The sequence below is a fragment of the Budorcas taxicolor genome, chromosome 5 (assembly GCF_023091745.1).
Source record: "Budorcas taxicolor isolate Tak-1 chromosome 5, Takin1.1, whole genome shotgun sequence".
Classification (NCBI taxonomy): domain Eukaryota; kingdom Metazoa; phylum Chordata; class Mammalia; order Artiodactyla; family Bovidae; genus Budorcas; species Budorcas taxicolor.
Window position 1 is genome coordinate 158317264 of NC_068914.1, and position 25307 is coordinate 158342570.

A 25307-nucleotide genomic window follows, 5' to 3' on the forward strand; every position below is an offset into this window, starting at 1 on the left:
TGCAGGGGACACGGGTTCTATCCCTCATCTGGGAGGATCCCACACACTGAGGAGCAACAAAGTCTGGGAGCCACAGCTCTGAGCCAGCATCTCCTAGAGCCTGTGCGGTCGGAAACAGGAGAAGCCACCACAACGAGGAGGCCAAGCACTGCAAGGAAGAGTAGGTCCCGCTTGTCACAACTAGAGAAAGCCCACACAGGCAATGAAGACTCAGAGCAGTCAAAAATTAAAAAAAAAAAGGTCAAAGGTCCAAGACCATTAAAAAAACAAAAGCAGACTATCCTCCAGTCCAAGAGGTGCAAGGGAAACAGAGCCCATGGTCCAGCATCTTTGAGGCTGCCAGGACCATCCCTCACCTCGGGGGAGGGAACGACAATGAATTGAACCCAGAAGTCTCTGCTTTGCATGGATTTCTCAGCAGTACGTACCAGTTTGCACTGGAAACATGGTTAAGTTTCTACACACATGATGTCTACAAAATTCCAGAACCCCGTTGTCATGTGAGGCCCAAGTCAGTTCCTCTTCCAACTGAGAATCACTTGACTGCAGCCAATAGTTCTTTCTGAAATAGGTGGGCGGTTGGCAGGATTTGAGTATCTTCCAGAGAGATTCTTCCATGGTGTAACGGCATCTTTTAAAGTAGGCTGCAATCTGTCTTTGTGGTATTCAAGGTAGCAGTGACTGAACAGAAATTGTAAATTCTGTGTGTCCGCTGGGAAGCTGGAGCCACTGATGAAATATCCAACTAATCATCCACTGGGCAATTACAAGGCACCAGGACCACGCCCGGGAGCTCAGCTTTTCCCATTTTGTTTCCCAAGAGTTTTTTTTCCTCCCCCTCCCCTGATCGCAAGCTCTCCTCCGGGGTTCTGTGGCTGTGCCCAGAACTGTGGGAGGGTGGGCTGGCTGTGACGTCCGTAAACAGCGTGCAGCATCTCGTGTGTGTGTGTGTGTGTGTGTGTGTGTGTGTGTGTGTGTGTTTCCTTAGAGGAGACAGTCTATACTGCACACCAGATCCTCAAAGGGGCCAGAAACCCCTGCCCCAGACGTCAGTCTCCCTCAGCATTCAGAGCATTCTAGCCTTGACTGTGCCATGATCCCATCAGGATTTCAATAACCAGATTCACCATCTTTCTGTGTTATCCCCAGTGTGGTTAGTAACCCCAAATCAGGCCGTGCAGGTAAGAAGCCTCAGAGCCCTCTGACCCTTCCTTGTCCCTGTATCAGTCATCCAAGGACTCCCCACGGGCTGTGCTTTGCAGCCTTGAAAGTTTATTCTTACCTGTCCCTTCCTTCTGCCACTGCCACGGGCAACTCTGGCCCCTTACAGCAGCTTCTGAGTTGGTCTCTGGCTCGGGGTTTTGCTTTAACCCATCCTCAGGGTTCCTAGTGGGGGATCACTGATCTCCCCACCTCGTCCGCTCACTCAGTCACACCGGGCAGCCTGCATCCCTGGCTCGCCTCTCCTCTCCCGGGTACCTGGGTCTTCCCTCGAGTTCTCTCCATCCTGCCTGCTGCTAATGAGAGGATGAGGGTATCCATATCCCTTCTCCTCTTCCCGAGACAGGCCTGGGACTCGGGACGCTTTGCTGCTATGCCTGCATCTGGACACACTTCAGCAACAAAATACAAAAACAATACAGGACTAAAAATAACTGCACATGTGCAGTTAGGGCAAGTTCTGGACAAAAGACACAGAGAGACCAAGAAGACCCCACTGCCACTTTTGAAGAGCCAGGAGCAAAAGCACTGCACCTGCCCCCTGCACTCAGCATCACCTCAGTTCAGCTCAGTTCAGTCGCCCAGCCGTGTCCGACCCTCTGCGGCCCCATGGACGGCAGCACGCCAGGCCTCCCTGTCCACCACCAACCCCCGGAGCTCGCTCAAACTCATGTCCATCGAGTCGGTGATGCCATCCAACCATCTCATCTCTGTGGCCCCCTTCTCCTCCTGCCCTCAATCTTTCCCAGCATCAGGATCTTTTCCAATGAGTCAGTTCTTCGCATCAGGTGGTCACAGTATTGGAGTTTCAGCGTCAGCATCAGTCCTTCCAATGAATATTCAGGACTGGTTTCCTTTAGGGTGGACTGGTTGGATCTCCTTGTTGATCACCTAAGGGGTGACAAACCACCTAAGCCACCCCTGCCACTCGACCCTGGACATACCCCCTACCCTCACCCCACATAAAGAACCAGTTTGCCTATCCCCCAGTAAGTGAGGAAGGGGGCCTGTGGTTTGTTCTCGCTCCCCCTTGCTGCACAGAGCCCCAGTAAAGCCCTGCCTGGAAGCCTTGTCTGGCCTCTGATCAGTTTCTGTTGGTTAAGCAGGGCAAGCACCCTGGTCCATAACACTCCGGCTGCCCTCCCACCTGGCTGGGTTCCTAACTGCGGGGCCCACCTGGATCACCAGCTCAGAGGGCAAGGCTCTGCCTCTGTGGTCAGCGCATTCTCCGTGGGAGGGCAGGGCCTGGCACCAATCAGCAGGCGAAAAGAAACCTCCGCTGCCAGAACCGGAGAGGGCCAGCCCCCGGGGAGACAGAAAAACAATGTTACCCACACCCAGACCTGGCCGCCCCATCCATGCTCCTCCCCGGTCGGGCCTCCTCTGATAGTCTCTATCTGCTAGGGAAGGCCCCCATCCTGCTGGCCTGGGCCCAGCAGGAAACAGGCTTAACTCCCCACCCCTTCCAGCCTGGGAGTCCTTCCACCTATGAGCTTCTCCACAAACCTGTTCACGTCTCTCCTGAGTCACTGAAGCCTGGGACCTGCTCTCCAGGCTCAGTCCTTCCCCACCCACCTCACCCAGAGTCAACTCTGCAGAACCCAAGTCCACCATATCACCTCCACAGTAAACCCCTTCCTCTTCTCTCTCCTCCCTGGAGCCCCTACACTGTCCCCTCTGGTCCTCCTGCCCTGCCCTCCTCCCGAACACCCGCCCCTTGATTCCACACTAGGGCTCACTCCTCTGCCGGAATCACCAGGAGTTCCCCTGGGACAGGGCGAGGTGTGCACGAGGGTACCCATGTAGCCATTGCCTACCACGTGCCAAGCTTCTAGAGGGCCGGCACAGGTCACAAGGGCTCCCCCCAGCCCTTGGCCTGCTTGTGGGGAAAAGCTCAGCAAATGAAACGACCCATTTGTGCGCTCATGTGATGTGCCACGGCTGTGCAAAGGTGATGGCCCTGGCTGCCTTGCTGACCCCCCACCCCCGACCCCGGCGCCCAGGTAAGGTCACCAGAGTCCAGGGCTCAAACGAGTAGAACAAAAGGGGCGCAGAGGGCACGCGGTCTGTCCACTTGGCGGCATTTAGGAGGGGAACCACCGCTGCGCTTGGAGAGTAAGCGTGACGCGGCGCGTGGGAACCGCCGACGGCTCTCGCAGGCTGGACGTGGTGACCCAGAGCCAGACCTCGGGCGGCGGACGCCGCCGGGGCCAGGGGCGGGCGGGGGGCGGGGGCCGGCGCCGGGGCCGCGCCCTCCCGGCCACTCCCCGGGGCGAGCGGGCGGCGGCGGCGGCGGCGGCGGCGACCAGGGCGGCTCCCAGACGCGCTGCTCCCGGCCCGGCCACCGGGGTCCCCGTGCGTCCCCATGTCCTCCGCGCCGCTGCGCTCGCCCGCCCTGCGGCCCCACAGGATGAAGAAGGACGAATCGTTCCTCGGCAAGCTGGGCGGCACGCTGGCGAGGAAGAAGAAGGCCAAGGAGGGTGAGTGCGCCTGCCGCCGGCCTCCAGCCGCGCCCGCGCCGCTCTCCGCTCCGCGAGACCCAGGCGGGCTGCCGACCCGCCCCGCGCGCCCGCGCGCGCACAGCGCCGAGCCCCGCCTGGACCGGATGGAGCGCAGCGGGGACCACGCGGCCCGAGTCCCCGCCGGGCCCGATTGAGCGGCTGCGGGCACCACGCTGCCTCTCCGCTCCGGGCCCCGCGCGCACGGTTCCCCAAGCCCTCCGGGCCCGCGCAGCGCGCCGCCGTGACCTTCAGGACAGCCCTTGACCCCCTTTAAACGCCGGGCCGGGAACCAGCCGCCAACCTGGCGGCGCCCCCTCTCCGGGCGGCTCATGGAGCCCCCTTTGGGCTCCTGGCGTCATCGAAACGCGCATCGCCGGCTCCTGCTGAGGACAGGACACTGAGCAGCCGTGGGGACGAGCTCCCCGGCCCGCCGGAGACAGCCCTGCGCCCACCGCGGCCCAGGTCACCAGCCATTTCTTTAGCCTCCTCCCACGGCCGCAGGCCCGCGCGTTCAGCCCTGCCTGGGGGCCGCTCGATGAGCGTTTATTGGGCCCCACTGCGGGGTGAGCCTACTGCTGGGGGCCCGCTGGTTTTCGGGGTGCAGTGCACTGCACGGATTGCGCCCCCAGCCTGGGCGAGAGGGGAGGAGGAAAGGGATGCTCGAGGCCGCGAGGCCCTCCTGCACGGACTGCACAGGCCCCTCCATGTTTGCCTCCACGTGTCCACGAAAATTATCCTAAAACACTTCCTGCCACCCCTTACAATTCTTTTTTGGAAGAGTTGTGGGTATGTGACTTCGGGCCTCTTGTTTGTGCTCTTTAAACGCGGCTGTACCCTGGGCCTCTCCCAGGACTGCATTCCTGATTTTTCCCTTTGTTCTGGCCGGGGGAGTCTTTCCCCTAGCCCAGATTTCCTGTGGGGAGGGTGGGTTATGCTGCGGTGGCTGTGAACCAGGCTGGTGGGGGCTAGCCACAGTCTGGACCTGGGGAGAGAGAATCCGGAGTCAGGGGGGTCCAGGAGCCTGACTGAGCTTTAGAGAGTCTTCCTGTACCTGCCAGGCTAATGTACCCCCCAGGAACATGTGTACCCCAAGGACAGGCTTGCAGGCTCATGTGGACCCATGTTAATTTCTCCCTTTGGTGTGTGTATTCCTGGGGATGTCTGTGACCTTTTACCTCGAGTGCTGAGCAGATGTACAGACACTGACACACCTTCTGCTCAGGGGTTTGTGTGTGTGTGTGTCTCTGTGTGTGTGTGTGTCCATGCATTTCCCACCAGGGTGTGTGTCCGTGTGTGTGTGTGTCCGTGTGTGTGTGTGTGTCTGTGTGTGTATGTCCGTGTGTGTATGTGTGTCCATGCATTTCCCACCAGGGACAGTTTTACCACATTAGATGGTTCCCCCTGAGGGCAGGGCCTTTCACCTTTAGTTTATCAATGAAAAAAATGTCTGCCATATCAGTAATCGAAAGGATGTGGAATTGTGCCCGGAGGAGGAAATTCAGGATGGAGACAAATCCTGCTGAGCAGCCCCTGCCCCGGTGATTCAGCCCAGGAAGCACGGGATGCTGGCCTCAGGAGCTGCGGGGCGACTCTGAGGGGCAACCTCAGCGAGCCCAGACCTGGGCAGCTTCCATGCACTGTTGTCAGTTGCTCAGTCGAGTCCAACTCTCTGTGACCCCAAGGACAGCAGCACGCCAGGCCTCCCTGTCCATCGCCAACTCCCGGAGCTTGCTCAAATTCACGTCCATCGAATCGGTGATGACATCCAACCATCTCATCCTATGTTGTCTCCTTCTCCTCCCACCTTCAATCTTTCCCAGCATCAGGGTCTTTTCCAATGAGTCAGCCAAAGCATTGGAGCTTCAGCTTCAGCATCAGTCCTTCCAATGAATATTCAGGATTGATTTCCTTTATGATTGACTGGTTTGATCTCCTTGCAGTCCAAGAGACTCTCAAGAGTCTTCTCCAGCACCACAGTTCATAAGCATCAATTCTTCGGTACTCAGCCTTCTTCATGGCCCAGCTCTCACATCCATACAGAGAAAAGTACTAAATGCTTTAACTTGAAATATCTGGTTTTCCTTAATTAACAGGGATCTTTTGATGTTCGGATTCCCTGGTCTTTGTTGCAAAAACTCCTGCGTATCCTGGCTCCTCCTTTGCCTCTTCTGTAGCCCTCCCTCAGAGCTAGCTGAGTCCTGGGCTTATGTCCTCAGTTTTGTCCACCAAGTAAAACATAATTCTCGACTTTGAGGCTGTGCATTTTTTTTCGGTTGACAAGTTGTACAAAGCAGATGAATCACTCCTCTCTGAAGCCTGACATTTAGGATCCAGACTGGCTGCTTACTTCTATCAAGTCACGCCTCCTAAAAGAGATGATAAATGGCCTTCCCCCACCCTAGGTCATTCCTGCTACGTCTCTGATCTGCAGATCAGAGGGGCAGCAGGAATGATCTGTCATGCTCACCAAAATCATTTCAGTTCCTCTTTATGCCTTACAGCAATTATAAACACAAATGTTATACGGTCTCCAATTCATTCATGGCCTGCCGTGGGACCCTAGGAAGAAAAGATGGACAAGGCTTTTCTTTCGTGGACCAGGGACTCAGACATAATAAATAAAACAGATTTATAATATCTGCTAGGAAGAAGGTGTAAAAGCGCAATCAGACAGGTGCTGGGGAAGGCCTCAGAGCAGGTGATGTTTGAGACCCGAAGGAACCAGGAAAGCCATCTCTCACAGAATAGCAAGTCAGCGGAATGTTCTGGATGATGAAAGCTTTTTATAGGTGACATTTACTCCCTTGGACTATGAAGAGCAAATGCCTGAACTCATGGACTAGCCCCAACTTCCAAAGCAAAATGTTTGCCTTTGTGAACTAGCATGCGTCTAGAAAATCAAGGGAAAAATCTGGTTTAATTTGAATATACCAAGAGTACTCAGAATCATCCAGTGATGAACAAAATAGTAATGAAACAGCAGGAGGAAAGAGATATTTCTGTAGTATAGCTTTTTTTTTTTTTTTCTGTTTGTTTTGTTTTGGCCACACCACACGGTTTGTGGGATCTTAGTTCCTTGACCAGGGATTGAACCCAGGCCTTCGACAGTGAAAACGCTGAGTCCTAACCCCTGGACCTCCAGGGAACTCCCAGCTGCTTTCGCTTTGCTGTGTGAGTTAGCTGGGTCCCCTGCCTCATTTCTCAAGATTGGGGTGCCTGGCACACTCAGTGGTCCGCACCCCCCCCCCCCCCCCATGCAAACAGAAGGTCACAAACACTTATCAAGCAGGAATTCCAAGAGGACTGACCTTGGAAGGGCTCTGTGGCTTCTGCCTGTCTTGTGGGAGGAGCGGAAGGAGTGAGGAGTAGGAGGGAGGCCGAGGTGCGAAGGCTGGAGAATGAGGTCCTGAATGATTGATGGAGAGTTGCTGGTCTCCCTCTGGGCCTGTTGCCTTGGCAACCTGCCCTCCCTGCCACTCATGTGGTTCACTTGCAGCAGGTCCTGGCCCCACCCAGGCCCCCCATGGGAAGGCGCTCATTTGCCTGCCAGGGACCATTGGGAAGATGGTGATTCGAGGTGTGCCGGGCGCTGCCAGCTGCGTGGTGGGTTTCATTTCCTTTTTGTTATAAAGTCCACGATGAGTTCAGTAGCGTGGGTGGAGGTGAGGGGGAGGGCGCCGGGACAAGGACCGCACTGCTGGGAAGTAAGAGATTCGGGTGCGTGGGGCATTTGACCCTGCAGAGCCTGGGGCTGTGACAAGCACCGAGGCACGTATTGGGGGTGAACGTCCTGTCACTTGCCAGGGGAGGTCATGTTCAGAAATGTGTGCTGGGGTTTGGAGGAACCCTTGCAGGAAGTGCCTTGGGTGAATTCATAGCATGATTAAGGCTGTGATAGTCTATGGGAGGGAAGCAAGTCGCGTCATGTGGTGACCCGGCTTAGAAAACGGAACTGTGATGAACAGTGGGGTGTTGGGAAAAGTGGAAAGGAACACTTAAAAAACCCCAAAACTCCCCGTAGAAAGCCCGGGGGCTGTGAAGGGCCACGCGCGAAAGTCATTCAGCTGGACAGAGCAGGCACAGAGGAAGGCTCCCCGCGGGGGTCCCCAGCAGTCCCGCAGGCCAGGACGGGGTGAGAGGTGCCCCGGGACGGGTGCCCTTGCAGCTGTGTAAAGTCCTTAGAGCCAGGGGTCTAGCTCTGGGGCCAGGAGGCCCTGGATGGAAGGTGGGGATGGGCTCCCCTCTGCCCGTTTGCCTGAGAGGTTCCTGCCTGCCGTGACCTCTGCCCTCTGCCCAGACCCCAGGGACCAGTGCCAGCCTGTGAGAGCTGAGCCCACCACGGCCGAGCCAGAGGCTCTGTCCCTGCTGCTTTTCTGGGGAAAGCAAGTGTTCAGGAAGCTGCTGTTCCCTGATTGCTTTTCTTCTTGTAATCATATTTTTTAGAGCAGTTTTAGGTCCTCATTCTCTAGTGACATGATGCGGAGCTTCTTTTTCTAGGCTCCTATGTCATCTGTGCATCTTCTTTGGCAAAGTGTCTGCTCAGATCTTTGGCCCATTTTTTTTTAGTGTATCCTTTATTTTATTTGTTTTGGCCACGCCTTGTGGCATGTGGGATCTTAGTTCCCTGAGCAGGGATTGAGCCGTGCCCCTGCCTTGGCAACTTGGAGTCTTAACCATTAACCTGCCAGGCAAGTCCCTTATTCTTTAAATCAAGTGGTTTGATTTCTTGTAGTTGAGTTTTAGGACTTCTTGGTGCATTTTAGATACCCATTCTTTATCAGATGCATCTTTGGTAAACACTTTCTGCAACTTGTTTTCTTCACCCTTGTCGTCTTCTGAGCCCTTGATGCACACACAGAGATAAATGAGCAAGATCTTGACTGAAACCTCAGGAACTAGATCTAAAGAGACACCAGGTGACTGCAACTTTGCACTGAGGGTTGAAAGTATTGAGTTGCTTTTCTGGGTTTTAAATAACTTCCAGAAGAGACTCTCAGTCGAAACCAGCTCTGCCAACCCCAGTGTGTTCCCTTCGGTTTGCCCTGTTCTTTGTAGAATGACCAGCTGCGTGGACTCTGGGCTGTCCCCAAACACCGTCCCACATCAACCCTTCTCTGTAAGAAGAGCATTTGGACAGAGGTGCCCGGCAAGGGTAGGACTTTTCACCTGCTCACAAGTTACCTGCAAGGCGGGACTTTTGCCCTCACTTTATAGTTGAGGAAACACAACCTTACCTGGTAGCTGCAGTTTAAACCAGTGGTTCTCAACTTGGACTTCCCTGGTGGCTCAGACAGTAAAGAGTCTGCCTGCAATTCGGGAGACCTGGGTTCGATTCCTGGGTCGGGAAGATCCCCTGGAGGAGGAAATGGCAATCCACTCCAGTATTCTTGCCTGGAAAATCCCATGGACGGAGGAGCCTGGTAGGCTACAGTCCATGGGGTTGCAAAGAGTGGGACACGACTCAGCAACTTCACTTTCTTTCAAACTGTCAGCTCAGTTTCCTAAGGGGAAGAATCTGGACTGCCCACGGGGGCCGGGTACCTGTACTGGGCCAGCTGGTTACAAGCAGGTGTGGCCCAAACACAGAGTCACCTGGGAGGTAGGGGTTCTGGAGATAGATGGGGTGTCCCTGGCAGACCCCTTCCTCTCTGGAGAGAGAGTGAGGAGACACGGCAGACTTCCGTGAAGGTTCAGAGGAAATTGCAGTTGAGTCCTCCATAATCACTCTGGCTGGGAGATGGATGGGAGGTGGGGGTGCGGAGGTGAAGGCCCGCTCGCCTCCATCCCAGGACAGCAGAGGAAAGAGGCTCCCGCAGCTCCCAGGACCTAAGGACACAGGCGGGGAGAATCTTGACCTGGCAGCTGGGAGCTGGTGGCCTGCGGGGACCTGACGCAGGCCTGTCCTCGGGAGTCTGGGCGCTGTGGGGCCGGGGGCAGGTGTGGTGATGGATACCTGGGGGGACGCCCAGTCTGAATGTGAGGGGCCATGAAGGAGGTCCCAGCTAGTCCCACTGGGGAAGTGCAGGCCGTTCAGAGCAGCCAGACTGTGGTGTGGTTTGTGGGCTGTGGTCAGCCTCAGGACAGGCTGGAGTGGTCCCTAGACCCTGTCATCCTTGGTGAATAGTGGGCGCCAGTGTCCAATCAGTATCCCTGCTACTTTAAAGAGTCTGGTGTGGAGTGAACTGGATTGGGGCGACTGGTAAGAAAACAGCTGGAGTGTAGGTGCAGGCAGGGTGGGCTTCCTGGAGGCAGTGTACGGGGCTGGGAGCAGCAGGATTCCTGAGACGTGAGGAAGCCGCAGTTGTAGGGCTTGATGTAAAGCCAGCGACCCAGAGGCTGCTCTGAGATGGAAGGAACTCTGCATAGAAACAGGTTAGACGAGGCCCCGCCCTTCTCCAGGGCCCCTGACCCTGCTCCCAGTTACTCCCAGGGCTGAGGCACCTGGGGAGGTGTGGAGTTCACAGCTTTCCGGGGTGTTTGCATAAAGAGCTTATTGGGGGCAGATGGCGACTTCGAAGTGATTTCCACATCCTCTTTTAGGCAGATCTCAGCACACTGTCCCACGTACCTTTGAAAATAAGAATGGAATAGTGTCTTTCTTTGCCGCAAGACGAAGGGAAGGGATTTGTACTGAGTATGGTTCCCTTTGTCCAGGGAGATGGGACTTACCTGGGGCTTTTTACTGTCGTGATCACCTGGATGAGGGACAAGACGCTTAGGAAGTGATCACTGTAGATCACAGGGAAGGTAGGTTGGCCCTCCTGATGTACAAGGAGAGAAAGAGGGTGGCTGGTAAGAAGGGGAGGGAGGTGAGCGGTTGAGGGACTGGGGCCATGTACCCAGTGGGCTCTAGGATCTTCAGTGGGAAGAGAAGTCAGTGTGGGTCCTATTTGAATCCAGTGGGCTGTGAGCTTCCCAACAGACCCGGCCACGTTTCTCGCTCCAAACCCTCACGCGTCCTCCCTGAGCCGGGCTGCCTGTGCCCGTGGGAGCTGCTCTTGGTCTGAGAGGGGGTCAGTGTGTCGGCCCCTGTAATGTACACACTCCTTGGGGAGTCACTGGAAATCACCCCTCTGTTTTCCTCTCTCTCCGTGGCTGAGAGGAAGTGGCTTTCAGGGGGCCTTGGTAGGGCTTTGTCAGGTTTCCTTTGCTTATTATTCTGTTTATAAGCTTCAGATCCACCATTTCTCCTTGTTTGTTCCACTGCTGTCCAGATGCACCCGGGGCATTTCAGAGAGAAGCACGTAGGCACATCAGCATGTCCCACGCTGGCCTTTTTTTTTTTTTTTTCCCTGACCATCTGCTGAAATCTCCAGGAAACTGCTTCGGTAGAGATGCTGGGCCCAGAGTGATGACTTTGTGTTCATTACCTTTCAGCTAACTCTCCGTGGTCCTCCTAGCATCTTGGTTTTACCTGAGTGGTCCCAGGAGAGTCAGGTCGCCTTGGCAACCCCACACTCATCAGAGGAGCTCAGCTTTGAATTCCTGTCCCCAGTCCATGGAATTAATATTTATCGTACATCCCGAAGTTGCTTACCCTCGCATTCCCTGTCCAGTCTTCAGAATAATTAAAGGATGGTTAGCGGATGTAAGTGGGTAAGCACCAGCTGTGAGTGGATTTTAAGTGCTCTGTGTGATGGATTTCTCCCCTGCTGTGGTCATCAGAGGGCAGGTACTTTTACCCAGCTCTTTTCTTGTTTTAAAATGTGCGGTTCCATCACAGCAAAGATATACCTGAAGAAAGCATGTTTTCTCCTTATATTAGCCATACGCTTGACCTTTTAGGTTTCAGATGAAAAATGGCTTTACTTCCTAATGAGTATATTTATTATTTACTAGCTTATGTAGTGACTGAAGAGACATTTAGTAAGTCTGTACAGGGCTTAGTTGCTCAGTCGTGTCCGACTCTTTGCGACCCCATGGACCGTAGCCCACCAGGCTCCTCTGTTGATGGGGATTCTCCAGGCAAGAATACTGGGGTGGGTTGCCATGCCCTCCTGCAGGGGATCTTCCCAACCCAGGGATCGAATCCAGGTCTCCTGCGTGGCAGGCGGCTTCTTTACCAGCTGAGCTACCAGGGAAGCTGATGAATACTGGAGTGGGTAGCCTATCCCTTCCCTAGGGGATCTTCCTGACCCAGGAATCGAACCAGGGTCTTCTGCATCACAGGCGATTCTTTACCAGCTGAGCTACCAGGGAAGCCCATTAGTAAGTCCAGGAGCACCTTATAGACATTTGTTGACCCAGTGGTGGTAATCTACTGGCCGGAACTCAGTGCTATTGGGGGAAGAGATTATAAATGTGAACTGTAATCAATTCTAGGAGCTTCTGGTCGCTTCTGACTCATTGAAATGTTGGTTTATTTTTTAAAGTATAGTTGATTGACAATGTCATCTTAGTTTTTGGTCTATAGCAAAGTGATTCAGTTATACATACACAAGAGGAGAAGGGGATGACAAAGGATGAGATGGTTGGATGGCATCATCGACCCGATGGGCATGAGTGTGAACAACCTCCGGGAAGTAGTGAAGGACAGGGAAGCCTGGCTTGCTGCAGTCCATGGGGTCGCAAAGAGCTGGACATGACTGAGCGAATGAACAACACCAACATATATATATGCCTGTGTGTGTGCTAAGTCACTTCAGTCATGTCCAGCTCTTTTCGGCCCTGTGGACTGTAGCCCGCCACGCTCCTCTGTCCAGGGCCAAGAATACTGGAGTGGGCTGCCATGCCCTCCTCCAGGGGATCTTCCCGACCCAGGGATCAAACCCGTGTCTCTTATGTCTCCGGCATTGGCAGGTGGGTTCTTAGTGGTAGCACCGCCTGGGAAGCTCACATATATATATATACACACTTATATTCTTTTCTCGGATTCTTGTCCAAAGTTATTATATTACATATAGTTATTATAGGTTATTATAAGATATTACATATGGTTCCCAATGCTATACAGTAGGTTTTTTAGATTATTTTATATATAGCGATGTGTGTATGTTAATCTCAAACTTCAAATTTATCCTCACCCTTTCCCCTTTAGTAACCATAAATATGATTTCTGTGTCTGTGAGTCTGTTTCTGTTTTGTAAGTAAAATTCATTTGTCTCATTTTTTCTAGATCCCGCGTGTAAGCAGCATCATATGATATTTGTCTTTGTCTGGCTTGCTCCACTCAGTATGACCATCTCCAGGTTTATCCATGTTGCTGCCGATGGCCTTATTTCATTCTTTTTTTTTATGGCTGGAGATGCTCCTTGTTAGTAGCATTAAAGGAGGTGCCGCTTCCTGGTTAGAAGAGCAAACGGAATGAGGGGCAGGCTCTAGCACCTTCTGGTTTCTGGGGCTCACGGCATCTGGGGCGTCACGTGCCCGGCTCCTGGAAGCCAGGGGCGCTTTCATTTTCTGCCTTCTTTCTCCAAGCGTCCGGGTCGTGGAGTCCCCTTTGACGATGCTGTGCAGTTTGCCGCCTTTGTGTTACAGCTTTGGGGCCTCACTTCCTCATTTGTGAGTTGGAAGGATGTGGGGGAGACACCAGCTCTGCATTTCTGAGCCACGAGGCCTCTCTGGTTCCCGGAGAGGCAGTGCGTTTCTGAGGGAGGCGGCTTGCCGGTGGCCGGAGCCCGCTCTCCTCGCACCCTCGCTCTGAGGGCCTGTTCCTCCGTGTCGGTCGGCCTCTTTGCCTGGCAAGCCCACGTGGGTCACGATGACTCTTGCCCTTAGGTGATGTGAGGAGAAAATGTGATGACGGTCTTATCAGCAACCGAGCGCTCGTAAGCGTGTGCGAAGTCTCTTCAGTCGTGTCCAGCTCTTTGCAACCCCATGCTGCCCACCAGGCGCCTCTGTCCCTGGAATTTTCCAGGCAAGAGTACTGGAGTGGGTGGCCATTCCCTTCTCCAGGGGATCTTCCCAACCCAGGGATCGAAGCCGGGTCTCCTACATTGCAGGCAGATTCTTTACTGTCTGAGCCACCAGGGAAGCAGGTGTTACCGATAATGTTGAAGGTACGATACTGACACGGAGCTGGTTCCTGGTAGGGCCGGGCTGGCAGGCCGTTTCCTCCTGACAGTTCTAGTGGTAATGACTGTCTGTGTTATGGAGGATTCTGAGGCTGCATCTGGGCTGGGGAAAGGATGCTGGGCCTAAGTTAGTCAAGCCTGGCGTGAGTATGGGCGGGTTCACTGCTGAGTGAGCGTCCTCCCCGGAATAGAAGCCTCTTCCCACTCGGGCCCTGCATCACGTCAGCAGCCCTGGGCTGCTTCTCTCACGGCGTATCCCCTGCAGGTGCTAGTGGGCGGTTGGTGTCAGAGGGACACAAACCCTTTAAGTCGTCTGCCTTTCGGGGAATGTTGGGATCCTACCTCTTGTCCTGCCCAAGTGTGACCAGGAAGCATCGTGCTCACTCCCTTGAGGTGTGCGCTGCCGAGAAATGGAAATCCCTGTGTCTGCGAGGCAGCAGGTGTTTCTGAGCTGGATTTCAGTGGTCCTCGGGGGTGAGACCATCTCAGCAGCCATCCTTGCCCACCCTGGCCCCCCGATGGTGCTTCCTTGCCAGCAGCCTAAGGAAGCAAAACGTTAGGCGAATCTGAGCAGATTCCTACACTGGCGGGTTAGTAGTTGGAATGCTTGCTTGTCAAGCTTGGGTGTTTCAAAATGATTGTCTGCGTCTTTGAAGCTTTACTTGCCCGTCAAGCAGAGCAGGTCAGGGATGTTGGTTTCCCCAAGTAACACCATCTTAATAGTTGACGCCTGTTGTTTTCTTAAGTTAGTTGTTTTCATACTTTCATCTGAAAAGTTACAGTTCCAAAGGATTTAGCTTTTAGTTTGAAAAGCAAAGGAAGTGTTAGTTACTGTCGTGTCCGACTCGTTGCGACCCCACGGACTGTAGCCCCCCAGGCTCCTCTGTCCATGGGATTTTCCAGGCAAGAATACTGGAGTGGATTGCCATTTCCTACTCCAGGGGATCTTCTCAACTAAAGCTTAAACTAAGCTTTTAGTTTAACATTGGGTTATTAACAAGGTGAAGAGGGATTGGCGGTTTCCTAAGTCTCAGGGCTTGCTCGAATCCAGCAGTCCCGGAAGCAGCTGTCTGGTTCGATGGAGCCCAGGCCACCCTCGGTGTCTGCTGCTTCTCCTGTTATCATGGAGTCTGCTAGAAGCATCCAGGCGCTGCTTTAAGTGTGGGGGCAGAGTATCCTTTGAGCAGGCTGGGGAAGAGGACACCAGGCTTGTGGTGCTCAGAATTCATTGTTGGTGTAAATAGACTCGGAAGGATAACTTTCCCAAAGCCTTAAAGTGTCTTCCTCTCTCTGTTTTTTGTTTTGAAAATTAATATTATCTTTCAAAGGGAGACCTGAATGAAGTAAAGTCTTAACTTTGAAAGACATACCTTACTTTTAAAGTAAGACCTTAATATATACAAGCTTAAAAGGCATTCATCTAAGAAGTGAGGGAAAGATTTTTTTTTTAATTACGCAGAACAGAGTCCTCTCAGGCCAGGGCTCACAGCTGAGGCTTGTTGGCACCTGGGATACTCTAGGCACAGCTCTAACCACTCCATGCATGACTCAGTCCTCACGCACAGCTGATAAGTGGATACTTCTTAGTTCTTCCCATTTTTCAGATGAGCAAACAGAGGCCCAGAGAAGTAAAGTCCTCTGCAGGAAGTTACACTGCTGGGCCAGTGAGATTAAAACCTTGGCAGCCTTGGCTCTTAATCTGCACCAACCTTGTCAGCTGGAAGAGCCATTCAGATGCCAGTAACCTTTCCAGCTGGTCTGCAGCAAAGTCATTATCATTCCTGGCATGAGGTACACTCAGCCCTGGTGGTAGAAAGATGCTCTGGAGACAAACGAGATCCACTTTGTGCTGAATGGACTCGTTGGCATTTGCAGAGAGAAGGCAGAACCTCAGCGGCTTCGTGCTGCTCCAGGACCCAGGCCAGGCCGCTGCTGCCCTCCGCTGCCCGCCCGGCGCCCGGCCCGTCCCCCGTCTTCCTTGGCATGGGGCCCTCGCGTGTGCTCTTTCTCCTGCCCCGTTGGCTTGAAGGTGGAGCCCCGCGCTGCCCACTTGCCCACCATGTCCCGTGCCTTCCTCCCAGAGGCTATGGGCTCTGTGGCCAGCTCCCGGCTCATCTGGGTCCCCCAGCCTGGCTTGTCACCATCCCCTCTCCAGAGATGATAAGAAATGCTCTCGGCCACTTATCATGGTCCTTGGGTATTTGCTGTCTGAGCAAGAGGCAGTCTGCACAGTGGTTAAGGCCGCTGACCTGGGGACCTACCTTTGAGGGTCTCAATTCATCCTGCTGCTCTCGGGGGCCCGGGCCTGGGCAAGGTCCTTCCCTACCCTGTGCCTCAGTTTCCTTTTCTATAAAAAGTACTTAACTCAAAGGATTTTGGGGGGAATTGGGTTATTCAATGAAATGATGTAAGTTCAGCTGGGTCTGATCAAGCAATCGCGTGGAAGGAAATATTCCTATGACTTGGGTACCAATTCCACTTCTGAGCACCAGCTGTGATTCTGACGCCAATTCCAATGTGTGTCGGGTTTTTTTAATCCACATCAAGCAATTCTCCAGCGCTAGCCAGCTGCCCAACAATTCAATCCCATCCTGTCTGTGTAAAGTACATAACAATCAAGGGCCTACAGTATAGCTCAGGGACTCTAACAATGTTTTGTAATAACTTAGAAGAGAAAGAATCTGAAAAAAATAGACATAGGTGTTTGTATAACTGAATTACTTTGCTGTATGAAGTGAAGTCAAAGTGTTGCTTCATTCATCTCCGACTTTTTGCAACCCCATGGACTGTAAGCCACCAGGCTTCTGTCTGTGGACTTCTCCAGGCAGGAATACTGGAGTGGGTGGCCATTCCTTCTCCAGGGGATCTTCTTGATCCAGGGGTCGAACCCAGGCCTCCTGCACCGCAGGCAGGTTCTATGCCGTCTGAGCTGCCCGGGAATCCCCACTTTGTTGTAGGCTTAAAAATTAACACAACATTGTAAATATCTCAAGTGAAAAATACTCAGTTCAGATGCCATCCAGAGATGGCACCAGACACCACAAGTCAAGGGCTCCGTCCCACGAGACTACCCCCGACTTTGGTTGCTGACCACGAGTTCAAGTTGTCACCTGTGCTTCCGACCGACTGGGTATAAACCTGAGGTTTCCACAACCCCCTCCTTGGGTTTGATTACTTTGCTAGAGCAGCTCACTGAACTCAGAGGAACATTTTACCCAGTAGGTTGCTGGTTTATCATAGAGATATGCAACTCAGGGCCAGTCGGATGGAGGAGATGTACAGGGTGAGGTATATGGGAAGTGGTGCCCCGCCCCCCAGTACCTACTTTGTTCACCAACCTGGAGCCTGTCTGTACCCAGTCCTTCTGGGCTTTTATAAAGGCCTCGTCATGTAGGCACGGGTGATTAGCCCCCTGATCGTGAGAGACTGAGCAGGTCCATCTCTAGCCCTTCCCTCCTCCCCGGAAGTTTGGTGGAGTGCCTGCAAGTACCAGCTTTCTGATGGTTGCTTCCCCTGGCCTCCACCCCCATCCTTAGAGTACCTAGGGGCTTTGCATGACTTACCGCCTTCACATAAGATGCCTTTATTGCTCTCATCACTTAGGAAATTCCTAGGGTTTAGGATCTAGGGCCAGGAATTTGGATGAAGATCAGATATTTGTATTTCTTATTACAAATCACCATTATCACGATTTCCAAAACACATGTCTGATAAAGGACTGGTGTCTAGGATATAAAAAGAACTCCTTCAACCGATAATAGAAAGACAACCCAGTAAAAGAATAAAGGTTTGAACAGATGTTCCATCCGAGACGATATACAAATGACCAACATGCATCTGGAAAAGACCTCAGCTCAGCATCGTTAGTCACCCAGGAAACGAGCCACAAATTAGAAGCAGAGAGACACACTCCACACCTGCCAGCATGGCTGAAATCATCCCACCGCAATTCAGGGAGAAAGCGGAGCAGATAGAAGGTTCATACAGTCTGGAGGTGGGGTTTACAGTGGAGCCGAAACTTAGGGCATCAGTTTGGTAGTTTCTTGAAAAACTAAACCTCCCTCCTCCCTGTGACCCAGCAGTTCCAATATGAGATACTCAAGAGACATAGACACCTGTGTCCTTATGAAGCCTTGTAGCGCAATGTTCATAGCAGCTTTACTCACGGTAACCTAACCCTGGAGACAGCTCGGCCGCCTGTCAACAGGAGGGTGGAGAGGTGGGCGGGGCTCCAGGGAGTGAGAAGGAGCAGGTGGCCCGTGTGCACAGCACCACGACTCTCCGAACCGCTGTGCCGAGCAGGAGCCAGGCCCGAGGAGTGCACACCGCAGCCCCATTTCTCAGGAGGAGGAGGTCTAGATGGACACAGCTAATCTCTGCTGGTTGCCTCGGGGGTGGGCTGGAACCTGGCTGGGAGGGGCAGATGGCATCTTCTGTTACTGTGAGGATGTCCTCTATCTTGATGTGCATTCCAATGTGTGCACATTTCAACTCGAAAAAAAGAATTAGAAATAAATACAGCACTCTAGATAGAGATGTGTATGTTTAGGGGCAGAGTATCTCTGTCTGCAGTTTACTCTGAAATGCATGAACGTTACGATGGTGTGGCAGGCTGATGTCCCCACGGAGATGTCCCCAGAGATGTCCACATCCCGTTACTCAGAGGCTTAACTCCATCACCTTACATGGTCAAAAGGACTTAGCAGATGCGGTTGAGTTGAGGGGCTTGGGTGGGGTGATGATCCTGCATTATCCCCGTGGGCACAGGGTCCTTATAGGAGGAAGGCAGGAGGTCTGTGTAAGGAAAAGAGAGGTGTCAGTGGAAACAGAAGTTGGAATGATGCAGGACCACAAGCCAGGGAACGTGGGCCCCTGTAGAAGCTGGAAAAACCAAGAAACAGATTCTCCTACACCCTCCAGAGGGAACACAGCCCTCCTGACACCAGGGGGTTAGCCAGTGAAATTTAGGTCCTTATTGGTTATGTATTTTATACAGAGAGAGTGAAATTGAATTGTTAGCAGCCGGCCAGTGCTCGAGAATTGCTTGATGTGGACAAAAACCCCCATACACATTGGAATTGGTGTTAGAATCACAGCTCATGCTCAGAAGTGGAATCGGTACTCAAGTCAATTGGACTTCGGACCCCCCAGAATTCTAAGATAATAAATATATATTGTTTTAAGCCACTGCATTTGCCATAATTTGTTAAGGCAGCCGCAGGCAACTAATACAGATAGATTGCTAGAGAGTGATGGATCGATGGATACATAGTGAAATAATTACAGAAAAATGTTAGACTCCAGGCAGTGGTGTACAGGTGTTCACAGTCAAGTTTCTGCACACTTTGAAAATTATAATTGTGAAAATTGAGGAGAATGCCTAAGCTTGCACATCATGAGCTCTACCTAGATGTCAACCATCAGTCTCATCAAAATTACCATTGTGGCCGCTCCCCACTGTATCCATCAAATACAGAACAGGTGCAGAAAGCGACGACTGCAGGCGGCAGTAACTGAACAGAAGAGATAAAATATAAGGAGACCATCATGGCCTATTAATATTCGGATGGTTGCTTGGATTTATTTAAGAAAACTTGAGAGAAGAACTCAAGTAAGGGAATTTCCCTGGTGGTCCAGTGGCTGAGACTCCTCGCTCCTAATACAGGGGGGCCGGGTTCCATCCCCGGTCGGGGAACTAGGTTCCGCATGCTGCAATTAAAGATCCCTCGTGCCGCAGGGAAGGTCGAAGATGCTGCGTGCCGAGACTAAGACCCGGTGCAGCCAAATAAATAAAAAAATAAAATAAATACCCAAAAAAGAACCTAAGTGAAGGGAGGAGAGCTCAGAAGCCAGAGCACAGTCATTGTGTTGGGCTGGCCAAAAAGTTCATTCAGATTTTTCCATAGCATCTCATGAAAAAAAACCTAAGTGAACTCTTTGGCCAGAACAATAATTTCTGCCAGTCGTCCGATCGGGTCCAGGCAGCAAACAACGTGCAGAAATGGGCCCGGAGAACAGGTGTCCCAGGGGATTGTACTTCCTCCTCAAACTCCCTGCGCTGCGACCGTTTCTGGGAACGTCTCCACTTTGTTAGGGGAAGAGAGTGTTTTAGTTAAGTTGATCTAGAAAACATATTATTAGTATAATGAGATTTTAATGATTTGAAATTTTGTTGGAGACGCACACAGCATTTCAATCTTATTGTGTGCAGCTGGGCTTGGTTTTATTTTTTGCTCAGGCCCCGTCACAAGGACACATTTCTACAATTATTATTTAGATTTTCTTTCTGAGAGCCCTGCTCGTAGGCTGCTCTTAATTTTCTTGTTTAGAAAAATCCCTTGGAAGAAAAGAATATCCTTTCTGTAAACACTTAGCTGGCTTGATCAGAAGCAGAGTGTGAGCGCTGTCCCTGAAGAGACTGATGTTTGTTTAAGGGTTGTGCCAGGTCTTTGCTCCTTGTTTGAGATTGCCACGAAGTGGAGACAGCTCCGATGTCCATCAGCAGCTGATGGACACCCACAGTGTGACCTCTCCATATGGCAGAATGTGGTGATGGTTTTTTGGTCGCTGAGCTGTGTCTGATCCTATGGACTGCAGCCTGCCAGGCTCCTCTGTCCATGGGATTCTCCAGGCAAGAATACTGGAGGGGATTGTCATGTCTTCCTCCAGGGGATCTTCCTGACCCAGGGATCGAACCCCAATCTCCTGCACTGCACGCTGGTTCTTTACCGCTGAGCCACCAGGGAAGCCCTATACGGTGGAATACTATTTGGCAGTAAAAAGGAGCAATGTACTGATTCAGGCTGCACTGTGGATCAACCTTGAAATCCTGATGCTCAGTGAAAGAAGCCAGACGCAAAAGGCCACATGTACAATTCTTTTCGAATGGCATGTCCAGAATAGGCAAATCCACAGAGACAGGAACTAGACTAGTGATTGACAGGGGCTGTGGGCAGGAGAGACAGGAGTGACCGCTGATGGGCCCAGGGCTTCTTTGTGGGGTGATGGGAACATTATTAAATTGATTACGGTGATGTTTCCAAAATTCTGTGAATATACCCCAAATCATTGAATTGCACCCTGTCAAAGGGTGAATTGCATGGAATGTGAATTCTATCTCAATCAAGCTGTCAAAAAAAAAAAATAAAGTGTGTGGCTGAGAGCAGAACCTCAGAGCTTCTCCCGCTTCCTCCCATGTAGATCAGCATCTCTGCCTGTTTCCGAGGCGGGATCCTTAGCCTAGAGGGGAGGATGGGATCCTCCATGAAGCACATGGACTTTTCCTATATGATTCTGCTTCATGTTATTGGAGAAATGTGCCGATCATAGCTTTAGAACTGATTTGATGACCCCCAGGGTTAAGACGGTGATTTTAAAATGATGCTCTGAGAGATTCAGGGAGGGGGAATGAGCCCATATGTGTTAGGGTCCTGAGTACTTCTGAGGGGTCTTACTGTTGGCACAGATGTCTCCTGGGGCTTCCCAGGCTGCTGAGGAGCCTGCCTGCCCACAGAGGAGACATAAGAGACGCGGGTTCCATCCCTGGGTGGGGAAGAGCCCCTGGAGGAGGCATGGCAATCCCCTCCAGTATTCTTACTTGGAGAATCCGCATGAACAGAGGAGCCTGGCGGGCTGCTCTCCATGGGGTTTCAGAGAGTCAGACAGGGCTGAGCGACTGGCAGTTTCTGTGTCACTGCTGGCCCCGCTGCCCGCCTCTCGTTTGTTCGTTGCGATTCGTTAATCTTTGAGCCTTCCAGGCACACCGTCATTCATCAGCGCATTCACTGAGCTCCCTCGAGACCAGCTACCACGGTGGGATCGGTGACCAGTGGAGTGACCTTGAGCTCTTGTGGTGTTACTGTCCACTTTTTGAAAAAGGGAAAGTGAAAGTCGCTCAGTCGTGTCCAACTCTTTGAGACCCCCTGGACTGTAGCCCGCCAGGCTCCTTTGTCCTTGGAATTCTCCAGGCAAGAACACTGGAGTGGGTGGCCATATCCTTCTTCAGGGGATCTTCTTGACCCAGGGATCGAACCTGGGTCTCCCACGTTGCAAGCAGATGCTTTACCGTCTGAGTCACCAGGGAGGCCCACTCTACTCCCCACTGAATGAACGCCAGTTCACTGTTGGCTGAGGGTGTATTTTGGGCTCTGTGTGTCTAGGCTGTGTGCCAGCATCACACTCCATGTAGTTTCGTAGTAAATTTCTTCCACTTTGTTCTTGCCTTTTCAAGATTGTTTTGGCTCTTCGGGGTCCTTTGAGAGTCTATATGAATTTTAGGGTGGATGTTATATTTCTGTAAGAATTGCAGTTGGGATTTTAGTAGGGATTGCATTGAATTTCAAAATTGGGTAGGACTGTCATCTTAACAATACTAAGTCTTCCAATCCAGGAACACGGGGTGTCTTTCTGTTTATTTAGGTCTTTTTCCCTTAGTGTCCTTCTGCAGGGATACGTAGTTCTCAGCGTGCAAGTTTGCCTGCTTGGTTAGATTTGTCCCTGGCGGGCCGTCTCTGGATGCTGTTGTAAGTGGAACTGTTTTTGTGTGCCAGGTGTTAACTGGTTCCTGCACTTCAGGGCCCCCCTCTCTTGCCCACTTGCCTGGTTCTTACCATTCGCTGGGGTCTTGCCTTTGTGGATGGATATCCCTGACAACCAGGGGAGGTCGTTCAGCTGGCAGGGCCTGGCCGATGGGGGCTGGGGGCCGGGCTGGGGGCTGACTGCAGTAGGGGATAAGCCCGTCGCCCTGGAGGTGGACCAAGTCGGCTCTCAAGCGGCCATGTGGCACGTCTGATAGAGGCTGGGGTCGGGGCACAGAGAATGGTGAAGCTGACTGTCATGAGGCCAAGGAAGGCCGTCTCGGTGACACCTTATCTCGTTATGCAGCCCCTGGATGCACCTGATTAAAAGGGGCACTTACTGCCCTGGCAGCGTCGGCCAGACTGGGTGCTAGCCAGGGATTGTTGCTGTTCAGTCGTTAAGATATATCCAGCTCTTTGCCACCCCGTGGACTGCAGCATGCCTAGCTTCCCTGTCCCTCACCATCTCCTGCAGGTTGCTCAAACTCATGTCCATAGAGTCAGTGATGCCATCCAGCCATCTCATCCTCTGCTGCCCTCTTCTTCTTTTGCCTTCAATCTTTCCCAGCATCAGGGTCTTTTTTCCAGTGAGTCAGCTCTTCACATCAGATGGCCAAAGTATCAGCTTTAGCATCAGTCCTTCCAATGAATATTCAAGGTTGATTTCCTTTAAGATTGACTTGTTTGATCTCCTTGCTGTCCAAGGGACTCTCAAGAGTCTTCTCCAGCACCACAGTTTGAAAGCATCAATTCTTTGGTGCTCAGCCTTCTTTATGGTCCAACTCACACCCGTATATGACTACCAGAAAAACCATAGCTTTGACTGTAGGGACCTTTGTCGACAAAGTGATGTCTCTGCTTTTAATACGCTGTCTAGGTTGGTCATAGCTTTTCTTCCAAGGAGCAAGCGTCTTCATTTCATGGCTGCAGTCACCATCCGCCGTGATTTTGGAGCCCAAGATCCCAGTAGGGTCAGCCAGAGCAGGAGCTAGACAAGGATGGCTCTGCAGAATCCCGGCTGAGCCCGCAGGGCGCTCTCATGGGCTCATTTCCTCCACTGGTTCAGGACAGCAGAGGGCGCGGCTGGGGACTTGGAGGCTGAGGCTGAAACCAAGCAGGACCCTGTGCGGCTCCTGGGCACAGAAGCTTTTTTGCGACAACGCCCCCCACCCCGCCCCGGCCCGCCCCCCCCCGCCGCCCATTTCTTGTAGGCAAGACTCTAGGCTCCACGACCTTCCCTGAGTTCCAAAGGGCAGATTCTAACAGTTGCTAATCGAGGGAGGAGCCTCCAAGAAATCACCTGAGGCAGGATGAAAAGGGCCCTAGAAGCTTCCTTGATGAGCAGCAGGGTTTCCGTGCCAGAGTCTGCTGACCAAGCCTCAGGACCCTCGCTGATAGCCGCGACAGGGGAGCGGCAGCCTGGTCTCCGCTGGCCTTGAGGATAAGCGAGGGCCCGCACGGAAGGCTGGTGGGAGCTGTGGTTTGCCTTCCTTCTCGTTTTTGGTGCCTCCTCCGAGCCAGCACCCTCCCCAGCCCTGCACACTATCTGCTCCTCTGTCCTCGCAGCAGCCCCAGGGCATATTATGATCCCATTTCACAGATGGGGAGTGAGGACGGAGAGGCTCTCAGGGCTTGTGCGCGAGGACCTGGGCTGCATGGGAAACCTCTGCCCACTCCTCGGCCTGGACCACACCCTGGAAGCTCAGTGACCACACCCTGGCCACTCCAGGACGTGGTTTTAATGGCGTTTGGGAGAGTGGCTGCGAGAGGACGGGGCCGGCTTGTGGCTGCTCTGTTGTTCAGTTGCTCAGTCGTGTCTGACTCTTTGTGACCCCATGGACTATAGCACGACAGGCTCCCTGTCTTTCACCGTCTCCTGGCGCTTGCTCAAACTCATGTCCATTGAGTCGGTGATGCCATCCAACCATCTCATCCTCTGTCACCTGCTTCTCCTCCTGCCCTCAGTCTTTCCTGGCATCAGGGTCTTTTCCAACGACTCGGCTCTTCGCATCAGGTGGCCAAAGTACTGGAGCTTCAGCTTCAGCATCAGTCCTTGCAATCAATATTCAAGGTTGATTTCTTTTAGGATTGTTTGGTTTGATGTCTTTGCAGTCCAAGGGACTCTCAAGAGTCTTCTCTGACACCACGGTTCAAAAGCATCAGTTCTTCGGTGCCCAGCCTTCTTTACTGACAACTTTCACACTGGTCCATGACCACTGGAAAAACCATAGCTTTCACTGTATGGACCTTTGTCTGCAAAGGTTCCTCTGCTGCCTTCTTCAGGGAAAATGCAGGGAGGCACTGACTCGTTCATTCATGCTTTCATTGCGCAGCCTTGGGAACAGAGCCTGTACAATGCTGGCGCAGTCCCTAGGTGGTCCCGGAACAGACAGACCAGACCCTGATGCTTTCCAGGGACCAGGGGCCTTAGCACATGTGTTGGTCCAACCCTAGCTTGGGGTCAGGGAGGCAGGCACTCCTGCAAAGGTGTACTTGAGCTCTGAGCTGGGGCATGTGTTGGATTTAGCAGGAAGTGAGGACAGACGGGGGGAATAGCATGTGGGAAGGCCGAGAGGTGGGTGTGGGGGTGGTGGGTGGGCAGGGAGAAAGAAGGTTGTGAGGGGAAGGTTGTATCCCTCCCAGTTCCGGTGTTAAAGTCCTAACCCCTGGTCCCTTGGTGTGACCTTGCTTCGGAGGGAGGGTTTTGACAGAGGTAATTAAGTCAGAGTTAGGGCGGAGGGTGGGCTCTCATCCACTGTGAACTGTATCCTTATTTTAGGGGAACTCAGGACACAGGGCTTCCCGGGTGGTGCTCGTGGTAAAGGACGCGCCTGCTAATGCAGGAGATGTAAGGGAAGCAGGTTCAATCCCTGGGTCGGGAAGAACCCCTGGAGGAGGGAATGGCAGCCCACTCCAGTATCCTTGCCTGGAGAATTCCATGGACAGATGGAGCCTGGCAGGCTAGAGTCCACCGGGTCACAGAGTTGGACACGACT

The 25307-nt window shown here is 52.7% G+C and overlaps 1 protein-coding gene across 1 annotated transcript in view; it reads left to right on the forward strand.

Moving 5' to 3' along the window:
* The first annotated feature begins 3527 nt into the window (after nt 1–3527).
* The window catches only part of PARVB (parvin beta), a 112405-nt gene continuing 90625 nt past the window's right edge, over nt 3528–25307 (forward strand). Inside the window, exon 1 of the mRNA XM_052639470.1 lies at nt 3528–3701. Coding sequence (XP_052495430.1) covers nt 3587–3701 — 115 coding nt within the window. The 5' untranslated portion in view covers nt 3528–3586. The remainder of the gene's footprint in view (nt 3702–25307) is intronic.